The sequence below is a fragment of the Malurus melanocephalus genome, unplaced genomic scaffold (genome assembly GCF_030028575.1).
Source record: "Malurus melanocephalus ecotype Western Australia unplaced genomic scaffold, MMel_1.1 scaffold_340, whole genome shotgun sequence".
Taxonomy (NCBI): Eukaryota; Metazoa; Chordata; class Aves; order Passeriformes; family Maluridae; genus Malurus; species Malurus melanocephalus.
The window spans coordinates 77,728-99,919 of record NW_026623572.1 but is presented as its reverse complement, the minus strand read 5'-3'; the positions used below and the strand labels follow the sequence as shown (position 1 = coordinate 99,919).

General features: G+C 52.3%; 2 protein-coding genes across 2 annotated transcripts; both read right to left on the bottom strand.

Moving 5' to 3' along the window:
• Positions 1 to 382: 382 nt before the first annotated feature.
• Positions 383 to 8,640, bottom strand: ALDH2 (aldehyde dehydrogenase 2 family member). The gene is made up of 13 exons (XM_057378041.1): positions 8,450 to 8,640; positions 7,303 to 7,407; positions 5,947 to 6,087; positions 5,635 to 5,714; positions 5,198 to 5,309; positions 4,639 to 4,767; positions 4,098 to 4,211; positions 3,687 to 3,789; positions 2,878 to 3,062; positions 2,396 to 2,560; positions 1,979 to 2,136; positions 1,270 to 1,384; positions 383 to 996 (listed from the first exon to the last, which is right to left on the bottom strand). The coding sequence occupies exons 1-13, from the start codon at positions 8,570 to 8,572 to the stop codon at positions 964 to 966; spliced, it is 1,563 nt and encodes a 520-aa protein (XP_057234024.1). The 5' UTR covers positions 8,573 to 8,640; the 3' UTR covers positions 383 to 963.
• Positions 8,641 to 9,514: 874 nt separating this feature from the next.
• Positions 9,515 to 21,652, bottom strand: ACAD10 (acyl-CoA dehydrogenase family member 10). The gene is made up of 13 exons (XM_057378042.1): positions 21,404 to 21,652; positions 20,550 to 20,698; positions 19,856 to 20,050; positions 18,549 to 18,707; positions 17,695 to 17,854; positions 17,177 to 17,318; positions 16,829 to 16,897; positions 16,185 to 16,366; positions 15,486 to 15,636; positions 14,447 to 14,592; positions 13,784 to 13,957; positions 13,006 to 13,357; positions 9,515 to 9,989 (listed from the first exon to the last, which is right to left on the bottom strand). Exons 1-13 carry the CDS (start codon positions 21,558 to 21,560, stop codon positions 9,515 to 9,517), a joined length of 2,511 nt encoding a protein of 836 aa, XP_057234025.1. The 5' UTR covers positions 21,561 to 21,652.
• Positions 21,653 to 22,192: the final 540 nt, after the last annotated feature.

The following is a 22,192-nucleotide window of genomic DNA, read 5'->3' as shown; positions in this document are numbered from 1 at the left end:
CCGCTCTGTGCCCTCCGGCCCGGCAGGAACCGTGAGGGGAGAGGCGGGAAGGAGCCCCGGGATCCGCTCTGTGCCCTCCGGCCCGGCAGGAACCGTGAGGGGAGAGGCGGGAAGGAGCCTCGGGATCCGCTCTTTGCCCTCCGGCCCGGCAGGAACCGTGTTCCTCAATAATCACACGGCCCAGGGCAGCCCCACCGCCCTCACTGAGGCTCAGACCCCCCTCACACTCTCCGCCCTGATGTGGCCAGGTACCAGCTGTAGTTTTGCCTTTAAGGCAACACAAGGGCAGCAGGCAGAGTAGAAAGTCAGCAAAATCGTTAAATATGATGGATGCAGACATTTGTGTGTGCTTAGGCTCATTGGCACAAACGTCCAACAGCGGTAGTGTTGACTGCACTGGGACAAGAAATGTTTATTCGGAGTGGCTACAAAGAACAGGACGGAACAAAAAACACCTTTTCCTCACAGATTTCACACTGCTCCCCTGCCCAGGTACACTGAACTCAGTTCACTTCACTCACAGAAAAGAAACAGTTTGTAGGACAAGTATCATAGACCTAGTTCTGTAAGCCAACATATAATTATTATGTTCTATTACGTAAACCCTCCTAGGCTAAACAAGCATTTAAATGATTTCTTAGGAAAAATATGCGTATTTGTCAGATACAGATGTAAAGATYACACCCACCTATGGGTGATTGCACCCATATAATACCCAAAATATACCCAAAGTAACCCATCTTGTTAGTGCTCAACCAACTGTTATTTGGTATTTTAAAAAGATAAAGCCAAGTAGTTTTTCTTTTTTTTTTTAACAAAAGCTTCTTTAAACACCTAAAAAATACTTCTTAACGCACAGTTACATGTTTTTGCATACTAAATTTTGTGTGTTGAGAAGCGCTTTCCTTTGTGTGCCACAAAGCTGCATAATTGTTTCCAAATTCACAGAGAGGCTGCCGTCCTTTAGGAGTTTTTCTGTGGGATTTTGATTGTCACCTAGAGGGGGAAAAAAAAGTAAAAATCACAATGGAGTCGGTTTTCAGAGGTATTCACTGGAAGGGTGAGAGAGGCAGGAGAAAAACCAGCGTTTCCCAGTCAGGGACAGGTTTGGAAACTGGGAATGCTCAAGGAGAGGGGGAAGCCAAGGTTTGRGTCACAGTTTTGCCCCAGCTGGGTTTCAACTCTCAGCCCAGCCCACACCAACAGGCACAAATAGGATTTGGGGCTGCACCAGAGGGTTGGGAATGCCGTGGATCCAGGGATACTCACATTTTTCACCTCCACGTAGGCCTCCAGGCCRTACTCTCCCAGCTCCCGCCCGTTCCCAGAGGCTTTGTAGCCACCRAAGGGGGCCTGGGCACCGAACACATCGTAGCAGTTTATCCTGGAATGGAAAGCCACAGAATGAATCAACACTGGGATTTTGCAGGCAGGACACAGAACATGATGGAATCCACCCCCATCTCATTATCCCAGGGCCCAGTGTCCAGATTGATGCTCTCAGCGGTGACTTCCTGGGATGGCGCAGCCACAGATTCTTTGGGCAGCCTCATAGCCAAGAATTCCTTCCCAATATTCCATCCATCCCTGCCCTCTGGCAGTGGGAAGCCATTCCCCTTGTCCTGTCCCTCCATCCCTTGTCCCCTGTCCCTCTCCAGCTCCCCTGGAGCCCATTTAGGCCCTGGAAAGCACTTTAAGGTCTCCCTGGGGCCTTCTCTTCTCCAGCTGAACACTCCYAGCCAGCCACTCTCATAGGAGAGATGCTCCAGCCTAGATAAATACATATATTTGTATATAAAATACACCTAAATTTCACCAAGTTCTCATTACACCTTAAGGTCTGATGCTCGACTCAGCCAAGTACACATAAAATTGGACCCAAAGGAGAGACAGGCTATCAAAGAACAATCCCAGTGAGCCATGGCAGCACCCAGGGAAGCTCCCAGCAAGTTGTGGGAGGGAGGCAGTGTAGGCTCACCAGACTGTCCCAGCCCTCAGGCTCTGTGACACAAAGTTGGCTTTGTCCAGGTCCTTGGTGAACACGGCRGCTGCCAGGCCATACTTGGAGTCGTTGGCTCTTTCAATGACTTCCTCAATGGTTTTGAATTTGAGGATCTGCATGACTGGCCCAAATATCTGCAAAATCCAAGCAGAGCAGGGGAAAAATCTGTGTAAATGGATCAGAGAGAGGCTGTGGGTGCTGTGGTAGAAATCACACAGGACATGAAATTCAGTGTCACTTCCCCTGTTACAAAGGGTCCAGGGTGTAACCAGAAAGGAAGATAACAAAACACTGAGAAACCTCGAGTTTCACAGTTSATGAGCAGCCAGTGCTTGTAAGATTTTTGCACCAGAGTGGGCAAAACACCAAGAGGTGGGAGAGGTTGGGACTCACCTCCTCCCTGGCGATGGTCATGTTGTCCTGMACATCCCCAAAGACCGTGGGCTGGATGAAGTAGCCCCTGTCTGCAGCGGCGCTGCCCCCACACAGCAGCTTGGCTCCCTCCCGCTGCCCCGTGCTGATGTAGCCCAGGATCTTCTTGAACTGATCCTCATCCACCTAAGAGCCAGGAGGGGACACACGTCAGCTCCAGCTGGAAAAAGATTCCGTTCTGATCTGCTGTGCTCCAGCAATTCCTGATTTCAACAGGCTGCCAAGCCAGCTCCAAAGGGAAATGACAATTTTTAAAAGCCAGCATCAGGTTTTGGAAGCACCAGAATGGTTAATTAACCCCTCCCTCCTGCACCAGGAGATAATGGGCACAGGGCAAATTAGGTTAATCAATAAACCMAAGGAGATTTCCATTCTAATCTCCACCATGACTCAAGATTGGGACTATTTCATGAGGTAACAGCTCAGCCATTTCCTGCTCTTACCTGAGGCCCCTGCTCAGTTTTGAAGTCAAAGGGGTTTCCAACCACCCTGGCCTTGGCCTTTTCCACACTCCTCTCCACAAACTCGTTGTAAATGTCCTCCTGCACGTAGGTTCTGGACCCAGCACAGCAGCACTGCCCTTGGTTGAAGAACAGGGCAAAGTGGGCTTGATCCACAGCCCAGTCCACTAGGATTGGGGAGAGAAAACAAATAAGCAAAATCAACCCAACCAGAGTCCATGAGCTCTTCAGAACAATCATCACAAGATTCTGCTGGGGATACAAAGATTTCACGTGACACTGTGGGTTGGTAGGGCAGGAATTACAAACTCATATGAGGATCTATTAAAGCACTCCAGACTAGAGAAAAATATCTAACCTGGGCCACATTACAGTTCTCACTGGAAATTATCAGGTATTAAGCACATTTTTTTCCTTCCTTTCTGCCATAAAAAAGGCCGTGTGTTGGCTCATCAAGACCAAAAATGAGTTTGTATGCAAAGGATGAGGGAAACAAGACTTCATGAGAAAARAGTGGTGTGCTCCAAGAGAAATGAAAACAGAACTGGAGCAAGGATTGGAGGAAGATACTGAAATAATTATTGTTTGTTGATAACTGAATTTTCCAGGGCTGGGAAAAAAAGTGGGAGTGGAGAAGTGCTGATACAGCAGCAGGCACAGAGCAGTGGTGTCAGGGCTGGAGCCTCACACAACACAGGAGAGCTTCCCTGTCCTTTCCTTTCCCCTCAAGCTCTGCTTGCAAGTGGCCAAGGTAACAGGCACAGRTCAAACACTGCACAGCAGGTACTCACTGTCTGCATCAGACATGATAATATTTGGGCTCTTCCCTCCAAGTTCCAGGGTCACCCTCTTGAGGTTACTCTCTGCTGCAGCCTTTTGGATCAGGTGTCCAACCTGCAGGGAGAGCAGAGCAGGTGTTGGAATTAACTCCCACATCAGCAAGGCCTGGGTTTGCATCTCAGTCAGCACTTTAATGTTAATCCCCTCATTGTCAGGGCTTTAAATGTGCCCAGAGGTTCACCTCCAGTAAGAAGCAGCTCAAAGGAAACAACAGGAAATATTCTAAAGAATGAAATAAGAGCAGAAGAGCCTTATGTAATGCAAATATCAGCTTTAAATGAGGTGTAGAAGGCAAAGCATCTCTAATATTTCATCCAGCAATGAGATGGCCCCGAGGGCTGAAGGTTCAGGTGCTCCCTTACCTCKGTGGAGCCGGTGAAGGCCACTTTATCAATGTCCATGTGGGAGGAGATGGCAGCCCCTGCCGTGGGCCCGTAGCCAGGGATGATGTTCACCACGCCCGGGGGGAATCCAGCCTGGCAATTCCCAGCAGGACACAGCAACGTTATTCCTTCTACAAACCAAGGCTTTCACTCCCCTCCTCTGTTTGTCACCCTCAGGAGCCTCCCACCACAACTCCTTTGATTTCCCAGGGCTTTATTTTAATGCTGTTTGTGACAGCCAGGACAGCTCCTCTTCCCACCCCACAYCCCAAGGTGTATACACATGTATAAATACAGATGTATGTTCACTTTCTCATCACTCTGAAGTTCATTATCTAATCAAGCCTCAAAAAGTCCTTCCCTAATCAAGACTTACATCATCTGCACACTGCATTTATAAGGACAATGGGGTTYTTTTGCTAAATTAACTGCTGAGAGACCTGGACAACCCAGCCTTTCTGCAGACAGCCTTTCCCTGCTCCTGTCTCCAGCAGCGACAGAATTCCAGCCTTGTCCTCACCTCTTTGATCAGACTGGCCACGTAGAGAGCRCTCAGGGGGGTTTGCTCAGCCACTTTCATAACAACCACATTCCCAGTGGCCAGGGCAGGCCCCAATTTCCAGGCCTGCATCAACAGCGGGAAATTCCACTGAAAAACAAAGAGGGATTTGCTGGTGTGAATTTGAAAGCCTCTGATTATTCAGTAATTAAACAGTGAGCTCCACTCAAATCAGCACTCCTGGAAGAGTCTTGGATCTTTCCCYATCACACAGAATTTCGGGGTTATAKCTAGGTAGTAGATTAAACTTTATTGTAGGTTCCTGTCAGGTAACTCCTATAAATTGAGGTTAAAGCCCCCGTTTTTTTTTTTAATCAGCAGACACAAAGTAAAGCTTACTCAGAACTTGAAATCAACAGGCAGTTCTGTACTCCCAGAGTGAAGCAAGAGCCCTTCCAGCTGGTGCAAGCCCAGCTTTGTTTACCACTGAGAGGAAGCAGTGGTTAGCRACAGATAGGAACTTACAGTGTAACACTGAATTCTTGCAATGCTGCAGGAACTGCTGCTATGTTTTACTCACCGGGATAATCTGTCCACAAACTCCCACTGGCTCGTGTCTTGTGTAGCAGAAGAAGTCTCCATCTAATGGGATGGTTTTGCCATGGAATTTATCTGACCAGCCTGCAAAGTATCTGGAAACAATAACATTTGTTTAATTACAGAAATTAAAATAATAATTCTGCTGCCAACAGAAAATAAGAGAGGCTTCCTGCAGCTATTTGCTTTCTCCCCTTTTTCAGAAAACACAACCATGCCGGTGTTTCCCACACAGGTGATTTAAAGAATGGACAGCAAACAGAAATATTTGTGTCTCCCATTGTCATTCCTGTGCTGTAACAGATCACCACCGTTCATGTGCATTTTGCAAGTCAGAAAAATTACAGCAAAAAGTAAATCCAAGGTGTCTGATACCCTGCTATAAAACCAACAGTGAGATCCAGATCCCACCACACCCACCTGAGACATTTGACCACCATGTCCAAATCCACCAGRTAGGAGATGGCGTAGGGTTTGCCATTATCCAGAGTTTCCAGGGCCTGCAAAAGACAGCGAGGTTTCCTGAAGAGCTGTGGCCAAGTCACATGCACAGCCTTGAGTCAGCTCTCAGTTTGCTGGATCTGTCCTGCTTTTTGGCCTTTCGCTCTCAGCTTCCCAAAAACACTTCTCTATCCTTTTTGAGTGTGTCCCAGTGGATGAAGTGGATGAAACCCCCAGCCCACCCAGTGGACACAACCCCACCGTGTTTTTCTGTCCCCACACAACACTCACGGCCAGGTAGGCGCGGTCCCTCTCGATCAGGTCAGCCAGACGGTTCAGCAGCTTCCCCCGGTGAGATGCATCCATCCTCCTCCAGGGAGAGCCCAGCTGGAACGCTGCCTTGGCTGCCTTGACGGCCTTGTCCACATCTGCCTGCAGGGGAACCCAGGCAAAAGGTGAGAGAGGAGTAACCAGCCCCCACTCCCTCTCTGCAAACAACAGGAGAGAACAGCCTCCAGCCAGACTGCACAAGAGGCTGCTCAGGCTTTTGGGGGAAGAACCTGCAGCTTTGGTGCTCCTTGGTGCCAGGGCAGGGGAGCACATGGGTACAGCCCCTGGGCCAGTTTTCATGAGAACAAACCCTGCACTGCACTGGACACAGCTTTCCCACCCAGGCTGCATCAGTGAGAAAAAGGAGCAGCAATGGCARTGGACCAGATGGGTGCAACAGCTGTGCAGCCACAACTTCTGCCTGTGCTCACTCTCTGTTATTTCAGCTACACAGAGTGCAAATATCATCAGGTTATTGCTGCAATGTCACSTGCTGGGTTCATATTTGCATCCTGGAAAAAGCAGGGGAAAAGCTCTGGAARTCTGCTTTTGGCACTCTTTCAGAATGCAGTCTAAAGGAGTTTATCCTTGATCAGCTGTCTCTGATCCATGATTTTTTCCTGTCAGGGCATTTGCTGGTTCTTGGTYGGTTCTCTGTCCTGGCTTGCTGCAATGGTCTCGCCAGGACAAGCCAGGCTGCCCCAGAGAAGCAAACAACAAAGGGTTTTCCTCACTCACTCCTCCCTTGGGGAATGCACACAAGTTTCCAGACTGCAGAAAAAACCCAAAATTGCTGGGAAACACCACCTCAGCTCTGCCACAGACTCCCAGGAGGGCCTTGCATAAGGCAGGGGATGATTACACTACTTTATTCCTCACCGTTTCACTTTTTTTTATTTTCTAGGGCTGGGATTTGTCTCCCACTACATGTGTGCAGCAGAAAGGGGCTGTGAGGAGAAGCCTGACCTTCTGTGTCCTCTGCCACCACGACTCTGGGTCACACTGCACCCACAGGACCACTAAGGTGCCTTCATCCCTGCTGCCCACATCTGCTCCCAAACCTCCCAACTCCAGCTCCACTGCACTCCTCATCTGTCCCTCTCCTGACTCGGTGCTGGTAAGAGGCAAATCCAGAGGTTTTTTTTGGGAGTGGCAATCAAGGAAGAACACAAGCAGCACTTTGCATGGCTCAAACACCACGGCAAACACGGCCCTCATGGAGCTGCCCAGGTGAGAGGTGGGGTGGTGTCTTCCTCTGCAACCCCTGTGGAGCTGTTCCCATGGAAAACAAACCCAAYTCATCCCAACAACATTTACCTTATCGCCCTCAGCCACCTGGCAGATGACTTCTCCTGTGGATGGGTTGATGGTAGGGAAGGTTTTCTTGCTGACTGCATCGTGCCATTCGTTATTTATGAAAATCTGCAAGGAAAAAGCCAGGCAGGGCTAAGCCTTCGAGCCAGAGCCCRGGGAAATCAGGGGAGCTTTGGTTCTTTGATGGCATCTGAGGAGGCTGGTTAATTAAAAGGGGCTTAACTTGACTTGTGTGGGCTCCAAACCTGCAGCAATATGAAGGAGATACTTTAGCCTGAAAGCACACAACACAGCCTCGAGTGAATAAAGGAATTCACAGCTCAGCAAACAGCACGTGAATTGGAAGAGATTCTCATCTTGGTAGGTCCTTGCAAAAGCTGGAAGCTTGGAGACTTAACAGTGGGAAAATGCTTTGRGCATGGACAAAACAGTCAGTTGATTTTGTCCAGAGCAACAGAGCCTTTAGAGCATTTCTTATGGTCTTATAAGTCTAATGGGTCTTTCCCAATCTAAATGATCCTATTATTTCCCAGMTTAACCGATTTTAAACTCCCCATGCACCAGAACCAGGTACTAACAGAAGCTTTTTACCAACACTTTCTTTCTAAGGGTATTTTTTTTTTTTTTCAGGTCTATGGCAAGACAGTGGGAGTGCAAAGATCGTGGTGCTTGCCAAGAACTTGCTGAACACTAAGACAACCACCAAGAGCCGGGGCACAGCCACTGGGGAGGGAGTGGCCGGGTGCCTTGGAACGCTGCCCTCCACCAGCACCTCGCACAGGTGACCCCACAGGATTTTCCYTGAGCAAGGGTCTAAATGTCTGCAGATAACCAACCAGGCACTTTCCTCCCTCCCCTCCCTTCCCGTGCCCTTTCCCAGAGTTCTTTCCTGAGGTTGTTCGCACCGATGCGGGGTTGCTGCACCCACCGCGGGCATGGGGACAGAGCCGGGACACGTGCCCTGTGCCCCGCACCTGCGGCTGCACCCTGCCCTGCTCTTTTCCAAGGCTTCGGGCCCGAATCCCGGCTGCTCCAGGCACAGCGTCACCCCGAGCTGGCCCAGCCCCGCACCGGGCTCGTCCCCGAGGACACGGCACCCCCGAACCCCCCGGCCCAGCCCGGTTACCCCGGGATCGCGGCGCGGCCCTACCTTGTTATAGGCGATATCGGGGCGCGGGTTGGGTGCCGGGATGGGGGAGGCGGCSGCGGCCGAGAAGGGAGCCCGGAGCAGGGCCGGGCAGAGCCGGGAGCCGCGCACCACCGCCCGCAACATGCTGAGCTGAGCCCGAGCTAAACTGAGCCGAGGCGAGCTGAGCTGAGTTGAGCCGGGCCGGGCCGGGCCGGGCCCCGCAACTCGGGACAGCCCCGCTCCGCCCTCCCGCTCCGCCCCGGCACCGCTGGGCACCGCCCACCTCGGCTCGGAACGGCTCGGTGCTGCTCTRCACGAGCAGAACCAGCTCGGTGTGCTTGGTTCGGGTGGAATCGGCTCGATCCAGCTCGGTTCGGGCAGCGCGATTTGGCTCAGCTCGGCTCGGCACGGTCCCGTTAGGATCYGCTTGGCGCGGCTCAGCTCGGCTCGGTGCAGCTTAGCACCATTCGGGTGGGTTCAGCCCAGTTCAGTCCGAATCGGCTCGGTTTGGTGCTCCGGGGGTGCCTCTTCCGTGCACAGCACCAGCACTGACTGTCCCTGTCCCTGTCCCATCTCTGCTTTCTCCCTGTGCATACCCAGGGAACTTTGTGCCTCACTGCCAGCAACAGTTAGGAAAAAAGCGGAGAAAAAAACAGAAATATCTCCGCTTAGCTGGTTGATTTTGAGGGAAAGTGATGAGGGAAAATTTGGGGACCTGGACCCCCGGTTCCATGGATGAGCTACCAGTACCATCCACCCAGGCATCCAAAAAACTCCCGTGTGCAGGGGCAGTGGAACAAAGCCAGGGGAGTGCTTTCACAACCGGGAGTTTCTCGGTGAATGCAAATGAGAAGCTTTGTGAAATCGCTCCCAACAATGGCTAAAGGGCTTTTTTTCTGGTTTGTTTTAGATACCTTGTGCAACTTCAGCGTATCCAAGCGCAGATTCACGTGCAGGGGACAGAGGTGTGCTCGGATTATCAACACCATCGCTAAGGAAGCCACAGACCAAAAACACAGAGGTTTGAACCTCTAAAAATGAGACTTGTGGTATTGCCCTGTGTAAGAGACTGCATCTCTGGCTTCTTCAGTGAGAAGTTTGTAAAGGGTAACAGGGACGGCTCTGGTTTATTACAGACGACAGAAAAACCGTAGAATGTGTGAGTTCAGGAAGTTTCTGTCCCARATGGTCCGGGTCGCTGAAAGCCTTGCTGGAGGCTCCTGCATTTGCACTTTCCAGGCATTTCTCTCGGGAGAGGGGACTGTCAGCCCTTTGGGGCAGGGAGGAACAGCACAGCCCAGAGAGGCAAAACGCCCGCCCGAGGTTATCCAGCAGGACTCGGATTAGGCTGTGTGTTTCCTGGATCAGTCGAAAAGAAATCCTCTTGTGCTGGATCTCAGCCCCTCTCATCCTTGGCCGCCCGTATCCCTTGAAGGGTGATGGATTCCCTTCCTTGCTCCGACAGTGGCTCCTGGGCAGCCCTTTAGGAAGCGGCACTCRCAAGGACCTCTTGTTCCAACGTGTCCTCGCTCCCGTTGCAGCCCTGCGCGTGTCAAACCCCCTGTGGGAGATGCCAGACCTGTTCTACCTGCAGAGATGTGCCCGATCTCCCAGAGGGAGCGGCTCGGGCTGCGCATCCACCGGGCACGTCACGGAGCTGAGCTCCCGCTCGGGGCTAAGCTCCTCTGTGTGTCCTCTCGGTGTTTTCTGCTGATCCCGACACGGACAACGCGTGACATTGAGCACTAATCCTGTGATAAATAAAGCTTTTCCTTCTCTCCAGCAGCCCCTTTCCTCCCCTGGGGGTCGGAGACAACCCAGCAGCACTGAAACACCTTCAGGGCCGAGCCTGCTCGAGGAGGTGGGAGGTGCAGCAGTCAGGTGCCTGCAKGGAAACCATCCCAAATGTCTGGGCTGGGCAGATACAGGCTCGGCTCCCTCCCCCTTCCACAGCAGAGCCAAATGCCTGAGGCTGAGGTGCAATTTCAGCCTGGAGCTTGGGAGAATCCAAGGCTCAGGTTACGGCTTCTCCACAGCTTCTTGTGCTGAGCAGCCAGCACGGCCCCCCGGGGCTCCTCACAGCACCCCTTGTGCCCCTGAGGGCTGGGAGGTGGGGGCCACCCTGGGCTGATGGATGTGGTCCACGCAGGAGGAGCTGGGGAATCCAAAGAACTGTGCCCATCACTTTAATATTGAATTAATACTACGTATAAATTGCTCATGCTCATCAAGTTACCGTGATTGTTCCCACAGTTCTCCCCTTGCTCTGGCCTCTGTGAAGCACTGAAAGCTCCCCGATCCAGTCTGCATCGTCCATGGTCCCCAAAGAGACCCCCAGAGAGCCACTGCACTCGTGGGACCATGGAGTACTCCCAGTTYCTTCCAGCTCCACAGGGCAGGCACTGCCTCAGCTCTGGAGTCTCCCCTGAATCCAGACACCTGGAGGATTGGATTCAATTCCTCCCACCACCAAGGACCCTTCCAGCATCTGCAAGTTGTTGGAGGTTGTGCTGAAGGAGGAGAGACATGCTGCTCCGTTCTCTTTATTCCCAAAACCAAGTATTGCACCCCTAGCCATGTCATTCCCAACCACCTCTCCCTGCTGCAGGACCAGCTTCCTGCATCCTCATGATCCAAGGATGGATTCTGCCCTGTGTTGAGTCAGGCAATAAAGGCACTGAGCACAGATAATACCAAACACCACTGGAATTGAGAAGCTCATTGAAGAGCCCTTAGCACGGCCTCTCCCATGGCAGAGTGGCTGGTTTGGGTCCCCATTTGAGGTTTCCCAGTTCTGCAGCTCCTGGCTCAGCTCTGGTTTGGAGAGTGAACCCCACAGGACACTCAGCTCAGGTCCGGGGGAAGTGCYGGGCTGGAGTTTGTGTCATGGAGATGTTCTGCTCCAGGAACCTGTGGGAAAGTGAGGTCAGAGCCTTCGTGGGCACACCAAGGGCTGCAAGACCAGGGCAGGATGGCAGCAAATGCCATCAGGGATCCCACAACAGAAACAACCTCAACAGGGATCCCACAACAGAAACATCCTCAACAGGGATCCCACAGCAGACAGGACAAATCACCCCTCACACTCACAGGCCCCAGACAGCAGTGGGGTGGAGGAGGCCCCAGAAGGGAGGGGTCCCAGTGTTGCCCTGTGCTCACCTGGCTGCCCTGATCCATGGCAGCCACCAGAGCCACTCTGCCTGGGGGAAGAGGATGAGACACATCAGATGGTCTGGTGACCCTGGTGCTGGCCCCTCTGACTGCCAGTCATGGCTCTGAAGGAGAAACTGAGCCTCCCTCTGCTCCTCTGGAGAGAATCTCCCCGGAGAACTGCGGGGACAGGCAACCTTTGGGATCAGTGTGCAAAGTCTGCTGGCTCCTGGCGCGGGATGTGGCAGGATCAGCTGAGATCCTGCCCTGCTCGGCCAGCAATGCCTCAGCCAAGGGCAGCTGGCTGCCAATCTCCCYGGGATGAACCTTTCCCTGGCAGTGCCAGCTGGCACAGGGCAGCTCTGCCCTCGTCCTTGGCCTTGCCCAGCTCTGGAGCACTGWGGCAGTTCCAGGCTGGGAATATTTGGCTGTGTAACAGCCCTCTGCACTATCTTGCTGTTGCAGSCAGCACAACTCCTCCCCTGGCTTTCACAACACACTTCCACAGCAAAGGCTGGCAGTGCAGGGATGATGCCAGGGGAAAGCTGTGGGATGGATGTGGAGGTGACAGGGATGAGGGGCTCTGTGGTGCCACACACAGGGACCAGCATCTCCACAAGCCCAAGGCATGCAGCAGAGAGACTGTGGCACTCCTGATGTTCAGAGACTTGGCAAAGATGAACGTTTCRAGGAAGGGCAAGATCTGCTCATCTCAGCACTTCCAAATTCCCCACAGCTGCTGCTACCCTGCTCTTTCCACCTTCTCAGTGATCAGCTGCCAAATGCCCTGACATGCTGGGGTTTACTGGTTTCTGCCAGACACGAGGAAATGCTTTGGAAGGGCACCTGGATATTTTTTTGGCAGCTAAAAGGAGGTTAAGTAACCCACTAGAATTTGATAATGTCACGAGAATAATTAAGAMTATAATCTTGGTAGCAGCCCAAGGGTGGGGCTGTTTGCTTCCACTCACACTGTGAATGGAAGCTGGGGAGGTGCAAGCAGCTCCCTGCCCCATCTGAGGGACCTCCCAAGGAAGCACCAGAGGGGAACGGTGAAGGGAATTAACTCAGCCTTTCCCACAGAGAGACAGCAGTGAGGCTTCCCTGGACAGGGAAAGGTAAGGAACGAGCCATTTCCCCCTGGACTGGCAGGTGTTGGAAAGCCCAAACCCAGCCAAGCTCTGGGCACACCATCAGCATGGATGGCAGGACCCTGGGGGAGCAGCACCAGCGATCTGAGCGGGGCTGGTGTTAATCTGCTCCACTTGGAAGGCAATGCCAGTTCCATTGTTACAGCCATAGGAACCCAGCCCTKTTCCTCCAATCCACTGGATCCCAGGAGTGCCAAACGTGATCAGCAGAGCCAGGACGCTCAGGGGCCATGATCCCCACCCTAGGGCCATGCTTTAAGGCAGAAGATGTCTCACCTGCAGTTCTGGCAGAGGACATGGATCCCTCTGGAATGGGAACTTGGAAAGCCCCACTGGATGCCTGTGTTGTCCAGTTTGCRGCAAAGACCCCGAGCCATCCCCAAYAGGCCARTGTGGGGAGTGACCAGGGGCACTTTGGGCACAGTGGCTGCCCCAGGCCATGCCCAGGTGCTGTAACTCCTGCTCAGGAATGGCCCTTGCCCAGCCCACGTGCTGGAATGTCGTGCGAGCAGCTTTGTGGGGGTCAGGCTCTCAAACACTCGGAATCCTTCTTTTATGGCAAACTCCCAAGCCAGCTCAGCCACAAACTCTGCATCCTTGGGGCTGCTGTCACCCGGAGCTGGCCTCCCTGGGGACAAGAGAACAGGAYACTTGTTTGGAAGAGCCTGTGTTATCTAGTCACATCCCAAACAGTACCAGGAGCCCTCATCTGGGCCAGCCCAGCAGGACTCAGAAAAACTCCTCTCTAAGGGATGTGAAAATAACAAATACTTTAACTGTGATAAAGGCTCCAAGGCCAGACCTGGTGTGTGCAAACAAACAGGCCCAGGAGTTCTCACCACCTCCCCGTGAGCTCCTTGGCAAAGGCTGGTGCTGAGTTGGAAGGTCTGAGAGCTCCATCTGTAGGACACAGCTCTGGGCTCCCAACTTKGGCCTCTGCTCAGTTCTCCCAGGAAAGAAAAGACCCCACAGCACAAACAGCAACCAGAACAGGCCTGTGCTGGAGCAGGGAGACAGCTCTGTGCCCGTGGCTGTGCCCTGTTGGGCTCCTCACCTGCCAGGGAGTGTTGGTGACGACCCTGCAGCATCACTGCCAGGCGGAAGAAGGCAAAGGCCAGGTAGAAATCCCAGTTCTCCGGGAGCTCCACTCCCATGTGGCCACAGTACATCTGGCAATACTCCTCTGCCGTGGGAATTCCCAGGTGCCCCAAATCACACTTCCTCAGGCCTGGAAGATGGGAAGAGGCAGCAGTGAGTCAGCTGACAGTGAGCAGCTCAGAGCTCCCTAGGGAAGTGTGAGCCTTGTGGCACAGCCAGGCAGTGCCATGGAGACATCTGCACCCTCCAGGAGCTGCCTGTGCTGGCTCCATATGGAACCCTGGGGTTTGGCACAACCCGTGCCCCAAAATGTACACAGGCCAGTTCTCCTGGTTAGGGTGAAACTGTGACTGATGGAGATCCCTCCTAAATGATGGAACTTCTCAGTTTAACCCTATATTTTTCTGTTTAACAAATGTAAAACTCTCGTTAACCACTCCTGATCTGCTTCACTATTTCCCCACCCAAGAGTTGCCCAGCTTCCCAGCTGGAGTGAGATGGAAAATAATGCAAACCCAGAGCCCTTTCCAGCTGCACTGAGCCCCACTGGCAGGAGCTGATCTGTTCTGAACTCTGGYTCCTCTGTGTGTGCCAAAGCTGCCTCTGCCCCTCTCTGTACCTCTGCGAGCACTAAAGTGGGCTGGCAGGAAGAAGCTCATACAGTTATTCGCCAAATCACACATGGGATCTCCYAGAGTTGCAAACTTCCAGCCCAGCACAGCAAGGACTTCTGGCCTGTCTGGATGAAAGACCAGGTGGTCCATCCTGTATCAGAGGGAAAAAGAGATCAGAAAAGTYTCCAGAGCGGGGGGAAATCCCAGTGCTCAGCAGCAGTAGGTGCTTTCAGTGSTCTTCACTCTCTTCAAAATTTGCCAAGTCCTTTGGAAGGCAGCACGAGTGAAACATTAATTTCTGCAAGCAGAGGATGGAGGTTACTCAGTATTGAACTCCCTGGTTAATAATAGACTAAACTGTGCACTGGAGAATGAAACCAATTTGGGCAGAGCCTCAGATCAGCAGCAGATGCTACTGGACARGGTAACCAGAAAGTGAAGCAGGCAAATCGCTGTGCAGGGGATGTCCTGGTCATTTCAAAGGCACACAGCTCCTGCCATGTGCTGTAGGTTATGGACAGCCCTCGCCAGCCTGAGCCCCATGAGAGAGCAGGAGCCCAGTAGGGAGCACCCAGAGCAGGCAGCCATCCTGCCAGGGTGCACAGAGCTCCTGCAACCTCGGGGAAGGAGCCTTGGTCCAGACCGCAGCCTCGCAGCCCTGGCAGGATCCAGCAGAGCTCTGGCACCACAGAAATACCACAGCATCCCTCCCCCTCACCCCACTCCTGCAGGAGTTCACCTGGAACACTGGCAGGTTTCACCACCCAAACTCTTTCATCATCAAATACCAGTGGCAAGAAGCACCAGGGCTGATTTCTGAGCATTGCAGGAAGAGCTGATGATCCTCCAGTGTSAGACCAGCATTTGCAGCCATTGGGTGAAGAAATTCATTCTCATTCCCTGGGGGATGCTGACCCTGAGCCAAAGCCCAGCTTTTGGCTGCTCTGAAGCTGCTGTCCCAGCCCAATCAGCATCTTCTGGAGTTTGTGCATCACTTTACACTCCCTGTCCTCTCTCCTGCTGGGATGTGCTCCAGGGCAGTACCTGAAATCACCRTGCACCACCGTTGTCTTCTGGGATTCAGGAAAATGCAGAGGCAGCCACTGGATGAGTCTCTCCATGGCTGGGATAACGTGAGTTTCCACAGCTCGATACTGCTTTGTCCAGGTCTCAAACTGCTGCTGGATGTAATTTCCTGGAACAAAGGAATGAAGGCTCCCAGGAAAAGGCACAAAGAGGCCTCAAAAGGGACACAGAAAAAGTCAAAACAGCCAAAGATATCCCAGTCCAGAGCCCCAACTTAAGCTCCAAGAATTTAATTGCAATTTTCAGGGGTCTTATAGATTCTTATGTGGGCACTGGATTTAATATTCAGGTGGAAATAATCCAATCCTGGACAAAAATGTAACTTCTCCGCCAGCTCCAGGAAGCTGAGCAGCTCTGCAGAGGGATTGGAGGGGATGCTTGGGGAGGTTTGGTCAGAGATGGCAACAGTGAAGTTACTCATGTACCCTGGCAGAGATGGCAACAAACATGGCAGGGAGCTCTGGGAACTAGAAGAACTCTAGGAACTCGCAGGAAACCTGGATTTAAAGAGCYCTCCACACCCTCCCACCACACCTGGGGATTCAGACTCTGGACCACCCATTTTTCCTTTCCCGCCCGCTCCCAGTTTGGTCCATCCTGCCAATCCCTTGAAATGCTGACACCCAGGAGAAGAAAAGCTCCAGAGCCTCCTCTCACCGTGCTCCYCGAGCTCCTGCAGTGTGGCTGCTCCAAGGTGCAGGCTGTGGATCCTGGCCAGGATTTGTGCCATGGCACCATAGCAGGCCCTGCGCTGGTGCGGCGGCACTGCAGGCAGGGACACGGCACGGTGAATGTGGCCAGCACGGTGCTCCAGCAGGTAGAAAGGGGTGCCAAGGATGCTGGGGAAACAAACTGGGATCAGTGGGGCTGTCAGGCTGCACACAAACAYCAGGAACTGCAGACACACATTGAGCTGCARTGCAGAGMCTKATTCCTACAGCCAGCATGGATCTGWGCAGGCTGCAGGCTCCTGTCACAGATTTGCTGTCTGAGATCTGGCAGCTGAAAAAATCCCTTCTTTATTGCAAACCTGAGAACTCTGAGTCAGCGGGAAGCCCTGCAATATTGCTTTATRGCTGCTTTTTGGAGAGCGTTTGGATTAATTACTAAAACGGCACACCTAAACCAAGCCAAATAAAAGTAATTCTGTCCTTTGAACTTGTAGAGGCTTCTCCAGCCCCACACTGCACAAATGTTCATTGGACCAAYGCACTTTGTGAGCTCTGCTTCCTTCTCTCCTCATCTTTGGGGGAATTTGGCTGAAGCTGTCAAGCACAGTGAAAGCTGAGGGGCAGGATTACCTTCTGTCCTCACAGAGAGCGAGCACAGGGGGCACAGGAACACCAGCCTCTGAGAGAGCCTTCAGGATCCTGCCAGGGAGGGAGAGAGGCACAAGGGAATCAATCCTGGAAAGCTGGAGGCAAACATACAATATCAGAGTCTGGGCTCAGTTTTAAACACACTAAAATAAGGTGGCTGGGGGGAGGTGAAAGGAGCACACACACACACACAAATGACCCAGAGSCCCCAGACCTATCCCACACTCTGGAAAACAAAGGAAGGCCACAACTGATCCTCCCCACAAGTCCTGCTGCTCTGGTGCTGAGGCAGCTCCTCTGGCACAGCAAACCACAGCAGAACCCTCTCACCTGTATTCCCTCAGGACAGAAGGGCCTGAGGAGCCATCTGGAGGCTCCTCCTCCTTCTTCAGCACCAGCAAACGACCTCCAAACTTCACCAAATAGCTCCGGGTGGGCTCCCCATGGTCAAACTGCCGTAACTCCACTGGGCCTGGGAGTCAGGAGCAGAGGGTCAGCACTTCTCCAGGTTTCCCATCCCCTTCCTGTACCTGGGACTGAGATCTACTCTGTCCCAAACCCCTGGGGAACATGGCAGTGGCTCACACATGGCTCACAGGACACGAATATTCCTGGCATCTCTTTGCCAACTTGTGCTCACCCCCTCCCAAATGAGGAAGTCCTAAAATGTTGTTTCTCATTTCTGGGAAACAGTGATGGATCACTGAAACTGCAATGGCTGTACTCTTGTTTGGAGATTAGGAGCCTTTCCTCAGTGATATTTTTCAATCCATCTGATATGATGGAAAAAGCCAATGGCTTCAGATTATCCAAACTTTCTGGCTGAAGGGCCAAACCCACTGCAATACCTGTTGGGTGGGCAGCAAGAACATCTTCAAGGTATTTTTGCAGACGATCCTTTGGGATTTCCATGCCTGGTCTCACTGAATGAGTGTAGGGGACAAACCCTCGCAAAGGGAATCCCAGATGAGTTTCCAGCTCTTTGAGTGCTGCTTCTGGATCATCAACCTGAAAGCAAGAGGGAGACAGTAACACTGGGTGACAGCTAAAAGACAAAATTTCCTGGGAAAGAGAGTCCTCCATGTTTGGGATTTCTTTATCTGTGAATTCATCAGCACTGATCCACTGACAAACAGGAATTCATGGAGCTGCCCACCTCAGTCTCTGCCCTGGACACGTACCTGTGATGGTGGCACAGGCACTGGGAGCTTGGGCTGGGATAAGAGCTGGAATTCTCTGTGGGCAGTCCAGGGGAGTGGAGATCATTCTTCCCACCAGTCCCACTCTTGTTCTTTCCCCAGGGGTCCCTGTGCTCACTGTCCCCAAAGCCTGGGGGGAACCTGTCAGTCCCCAGCTGGCACATCCATGAGGCCTCAGGATTCCTAGGAATTCATTAATTGGGTCTTATTTTCTTATATGAAATGGATGTGGTTGTCTCAGCCACAGGATTGGGGCTGTTTCTCCAACAGGGAACTGAGGAACAAAAGAAGAGACTTCCCTGAGGTGACACCRGGTTTGGAGCCATGAATGAAACAGCCCAGAGCAGACTTTGGCAGTAATCCCTGCTTTAACCCCACCACATCCTGCAGGAACAAAAGGCTTGGCAAGAGTCAGMCACCACAAATCCAGAGCTGTTCAAACCAAACCGTTTCTGGACCCAAAATCCATCCCYGAATCCCACCCTGGCTGTGTCACTTTGTACCTTCACCGTTTTCATGCCAAGCTGGGCTGCTGCCTTCAGGTTCTGGCTGCTGCTGTCCAGCAGGACRGATTCCTCGGGCTGGATGCCCAGGCACTCCAAGCACAGCTTGTAGATCCCAGGATTTGGCCTGGGCATCCCCTCCTGATGGGATTCAACCATCTACAGCAACAACAGATGGATCGTGCATGAGCTTGCTGTGACCACAAACATCTGGGCAGTGCTGGAAAAGGAGATGGGAGGGTGGGAAAGAGACTGCTCCGATGAACATGAGAAATAAAGGACGTGGAGCTGGATAGGCCRTGCTTGCAGGGACTGTGTGGGTACCAACTGCCTTGGCTGTGGCTCCTCAGCTCAAATCAAACAGGATCAGYGAGTCCTTGGATGGAACACAGCCAAGGAGATGTCCCAGTGTGGGAGATTCACTGGGTGTCCCAGACAGATTGCTCGATGCTGTCCAAGGAAGCTTTCAAAGGCTCTGGAAAAGCAGTGTCCTGAGCACTGCACCCAAAGGCAGCTTCACAGCAGCCATGGGGACCATRCCCATCCACCAAAATTGGATCAGAAAAGCTTTGACTCAGTCTCTGAACACTCCCACTGTCCTCACAACTGTGAGCAATCCAAGCAGCCATTCCCCTGCTCCCACAGCACTCCAAGAACAGCAATGAATCTCTTGGATGGATAGAAAGCCAAAGCTAATGGAAATCCACATTTAATTATTTTTCCYTCACTAATTGCCATGCAGAGGTATTGCCTGCTGCTCCAGGAGCACCACACACCAGAGAGGGCATAGGTATTGGAGAGTTGAGGTTCATGGCTAATCTGTGTCATCTCTGCAAAGTGAAGTGTGCTGGGAGACTTTGGTGGGAGAGGGGTCTGTGCTCCTTATCTCACACAGATTAGCATGTTGGGGTAATGTTTTAGTAGTACAGGGGGTGCTTGGCAATTCCTTGAAGAGCTCTTACTCTTTTAAAAAAAAGCTTTTTTTTTTTTTGTATTTTAAAGCAGGCAGGGCACTGAACAATAACATTTATTTCTTGTCTGGTGTTGAAGCTTCCAAGTCCTTTATCTCCATCGCTGCCTGTGCCTGTTACACAGAGACTCGTGCTTGTGTGGGCACTTTGCAGTGGATTTGCAAATGTCACTCAGCCCCTCTCCAAGAGCCTACAAGGAATTATGTCAGGAAATGTTTTCCACTGATGCCAACCAAAATGTGCTGCTCCTCATCTGGTACCTGCACTCAAACAATTTCAGTCGCTGCTTTTACAGGTGGAGGAACTGAACCACATCTRGGATCCATCCAGACTTACCACATCRAAGTGCTGTTGGTCTGGGGGCAGGAAYTTCTCTCCATCCCCCAGGCACAAGTTGTGGCTCAGCAGAGCTGTCTTTAGCCCTTCTGCACGGATACACTGAGCTGCTTCTGCCATTATGGGGAGCTGTTTTATCATCTCATTTCGGATTAAATCCCAGAGAAAAGAGCCCACTGGAACACGGACATTTGCCTGAGAAACAGAGAAACCCCAAGGATGASAATGGGCCAAAAATGGGGTGAAAATAAAAGTGATTGGGTTGCCTGGTCATCTTGATGTTCTGGCAGCAGAAAGCGGGCAGGGAATCTCCCAGCTAAACTGCTTTGCCCAAATAAACAAATGTTCTCACATTCCCAATTCTGCAGCAGAGATAAAGGGCTGGTTTTGGGAAAGAGAAATCACTGGGCCTCTGCCTGCCATGGGATCAAGGACAGGAAAGGAATCTGCATTTYAGACTGAGATGTTTCAAAAGGACATTATTCCAGGAGGAAACTAAGGCAAATTCATCTGACTGTCCCCACACAGGTACCAGGAAAATGGTGAAAACCTGCCCTGCTCAGACAGCAGAGCTTCCCAGTGGAAAATCCAGACCCTCCAACCAAAGGATTTCTTTTTAAAGCTCCTCTTTYCTCACTGGACCTGTTTCCATGCAGTCAGGAAGCACAAGGAGAGTAGGGGGGAGCTGGCTTACAATCTCAAAGCACTGCTGTCCCAATTCCTGCAGRAACTCCACAGCTGTCAGCTCTCCTCTGGAATACTTGAGAGAAAGGCTGTTCTCCCCTCCAGACAGAGCAGCTTGCTGGATGGTGCCRGCTGGAACACAGCTCCGGGCCTCCCAGTCTGCATGGAGAACAGCAGCAAAGCAGGAAGAGCATCAGCAGAAGTGGGAAATCACCTCGGAATCCCCCTGAGGGCAATACATGGCCCAGCACTGTGGGAATGATGTGCTGGGCTGGGGTCTGACCCAGCACAGRGGGAAGAGTTTGGGTATTCTGGGAACTGTTTTCAGTGTGGTGCCCTTGAAAGCTCCTAAAGGTGCTGAAGGACTGCACCAGCCTTGGGTGGGATCAGGTGCTGGCACTACAGGACAGTTTAATTTCCAGGTGGGTTGGGGTGGTCACTGTCACTTCAATGGCTTTTGATGGCACAACAGGTCCCATTGCCATTGTCATGAGTTCCTGGGTGTCTCACCAGTCCCAGAGACACCCAAAAGGGGTATCTCAAATTTATCTTCCCTCCAGGCACAAGAACAGCAGGAGTTCTGGTGAGCTGTGACCGGATCAAGKGAATGSCTGGAGCTGTGCCAGGGCAGGGTTAGGCTGGARATCAGGGAAAGGTTCTTCCCCCAGAGGGTGTCAGGAACTGCCCAGGTTCCCCAGGGAATGGTCCCAGCCCTGAGGCTGCCASAGCTCCAGGAGCRTTTGGAYATCRCTWTCAGRGTGGGATTGTTGGGGTGTCTGTGCAGAGCCAGGGGTTGGTTTGGTGATCCCGGTGGGTCCCTCCCATCTCAGGACATTCTGTGGGATCAGGAATGGGAATACACACCTGTGGCTGTCCTGTGAGGGGCTGGGAGCAGCACCCCGCTCTCCTCAAAGATCACAGCTTTGTAAGAGCTCCCTTTGGATCGCTGATGGACCAGCAGGAGCCGCTGGATCCCAGCACAGAGAAGGTTCTGGGCACGGGCAGCGCTCCTCAGGTACATGCTGGGAACCACAGGAGATGCCAGGGAAACTCACACCTCAACCGAGGAGACAGGCTGGAGCCCAGCTGTAGAATTACAGAGGTAAATGTTCATTTATGCACACAGAATCGTGGAATCACTCATGTTGGAGGAGATTTCCAAGATCAGCAAGTCCAACCTTCCCGGACCCACCAAACCCTATGGCCAAGTGCCACCTCTGCYCATATTCTGAATTTGCAGGGATGGTGACTTCACTCTGACAGCCACTGCAGTGTCCCAGCCAAACCAGGGACACGTGAATGGGGTTTGACACAGGGTCCACATCCCTTCAAGTGTTGGGGACAGTGGGATCACTCATTGCTAACGCACACAAATTACTAATCATAACGATTGGAGTGATTGGAGTCATGTGAGAGTTGGGCTCTGCTCCCAGGGAAAAAGGGACATGACAAGTGGAAATGGTCTCGATCTGTGCCAGAGAAGGTTCAGTTTGGACATTAGCAGGAATTCCTTCACGGAAAAGTTGGTCAGGGATTGGAGCTGCCCAGGCAGGTGAAGTCCCCATCCCTGGAGGTGTCCAAGGAACGCCTGGACGTGTCACTGGCTGCTCTGGGCTGTGTGTTGGGAGGGGATTGGCCATGGGGTTGGACTCG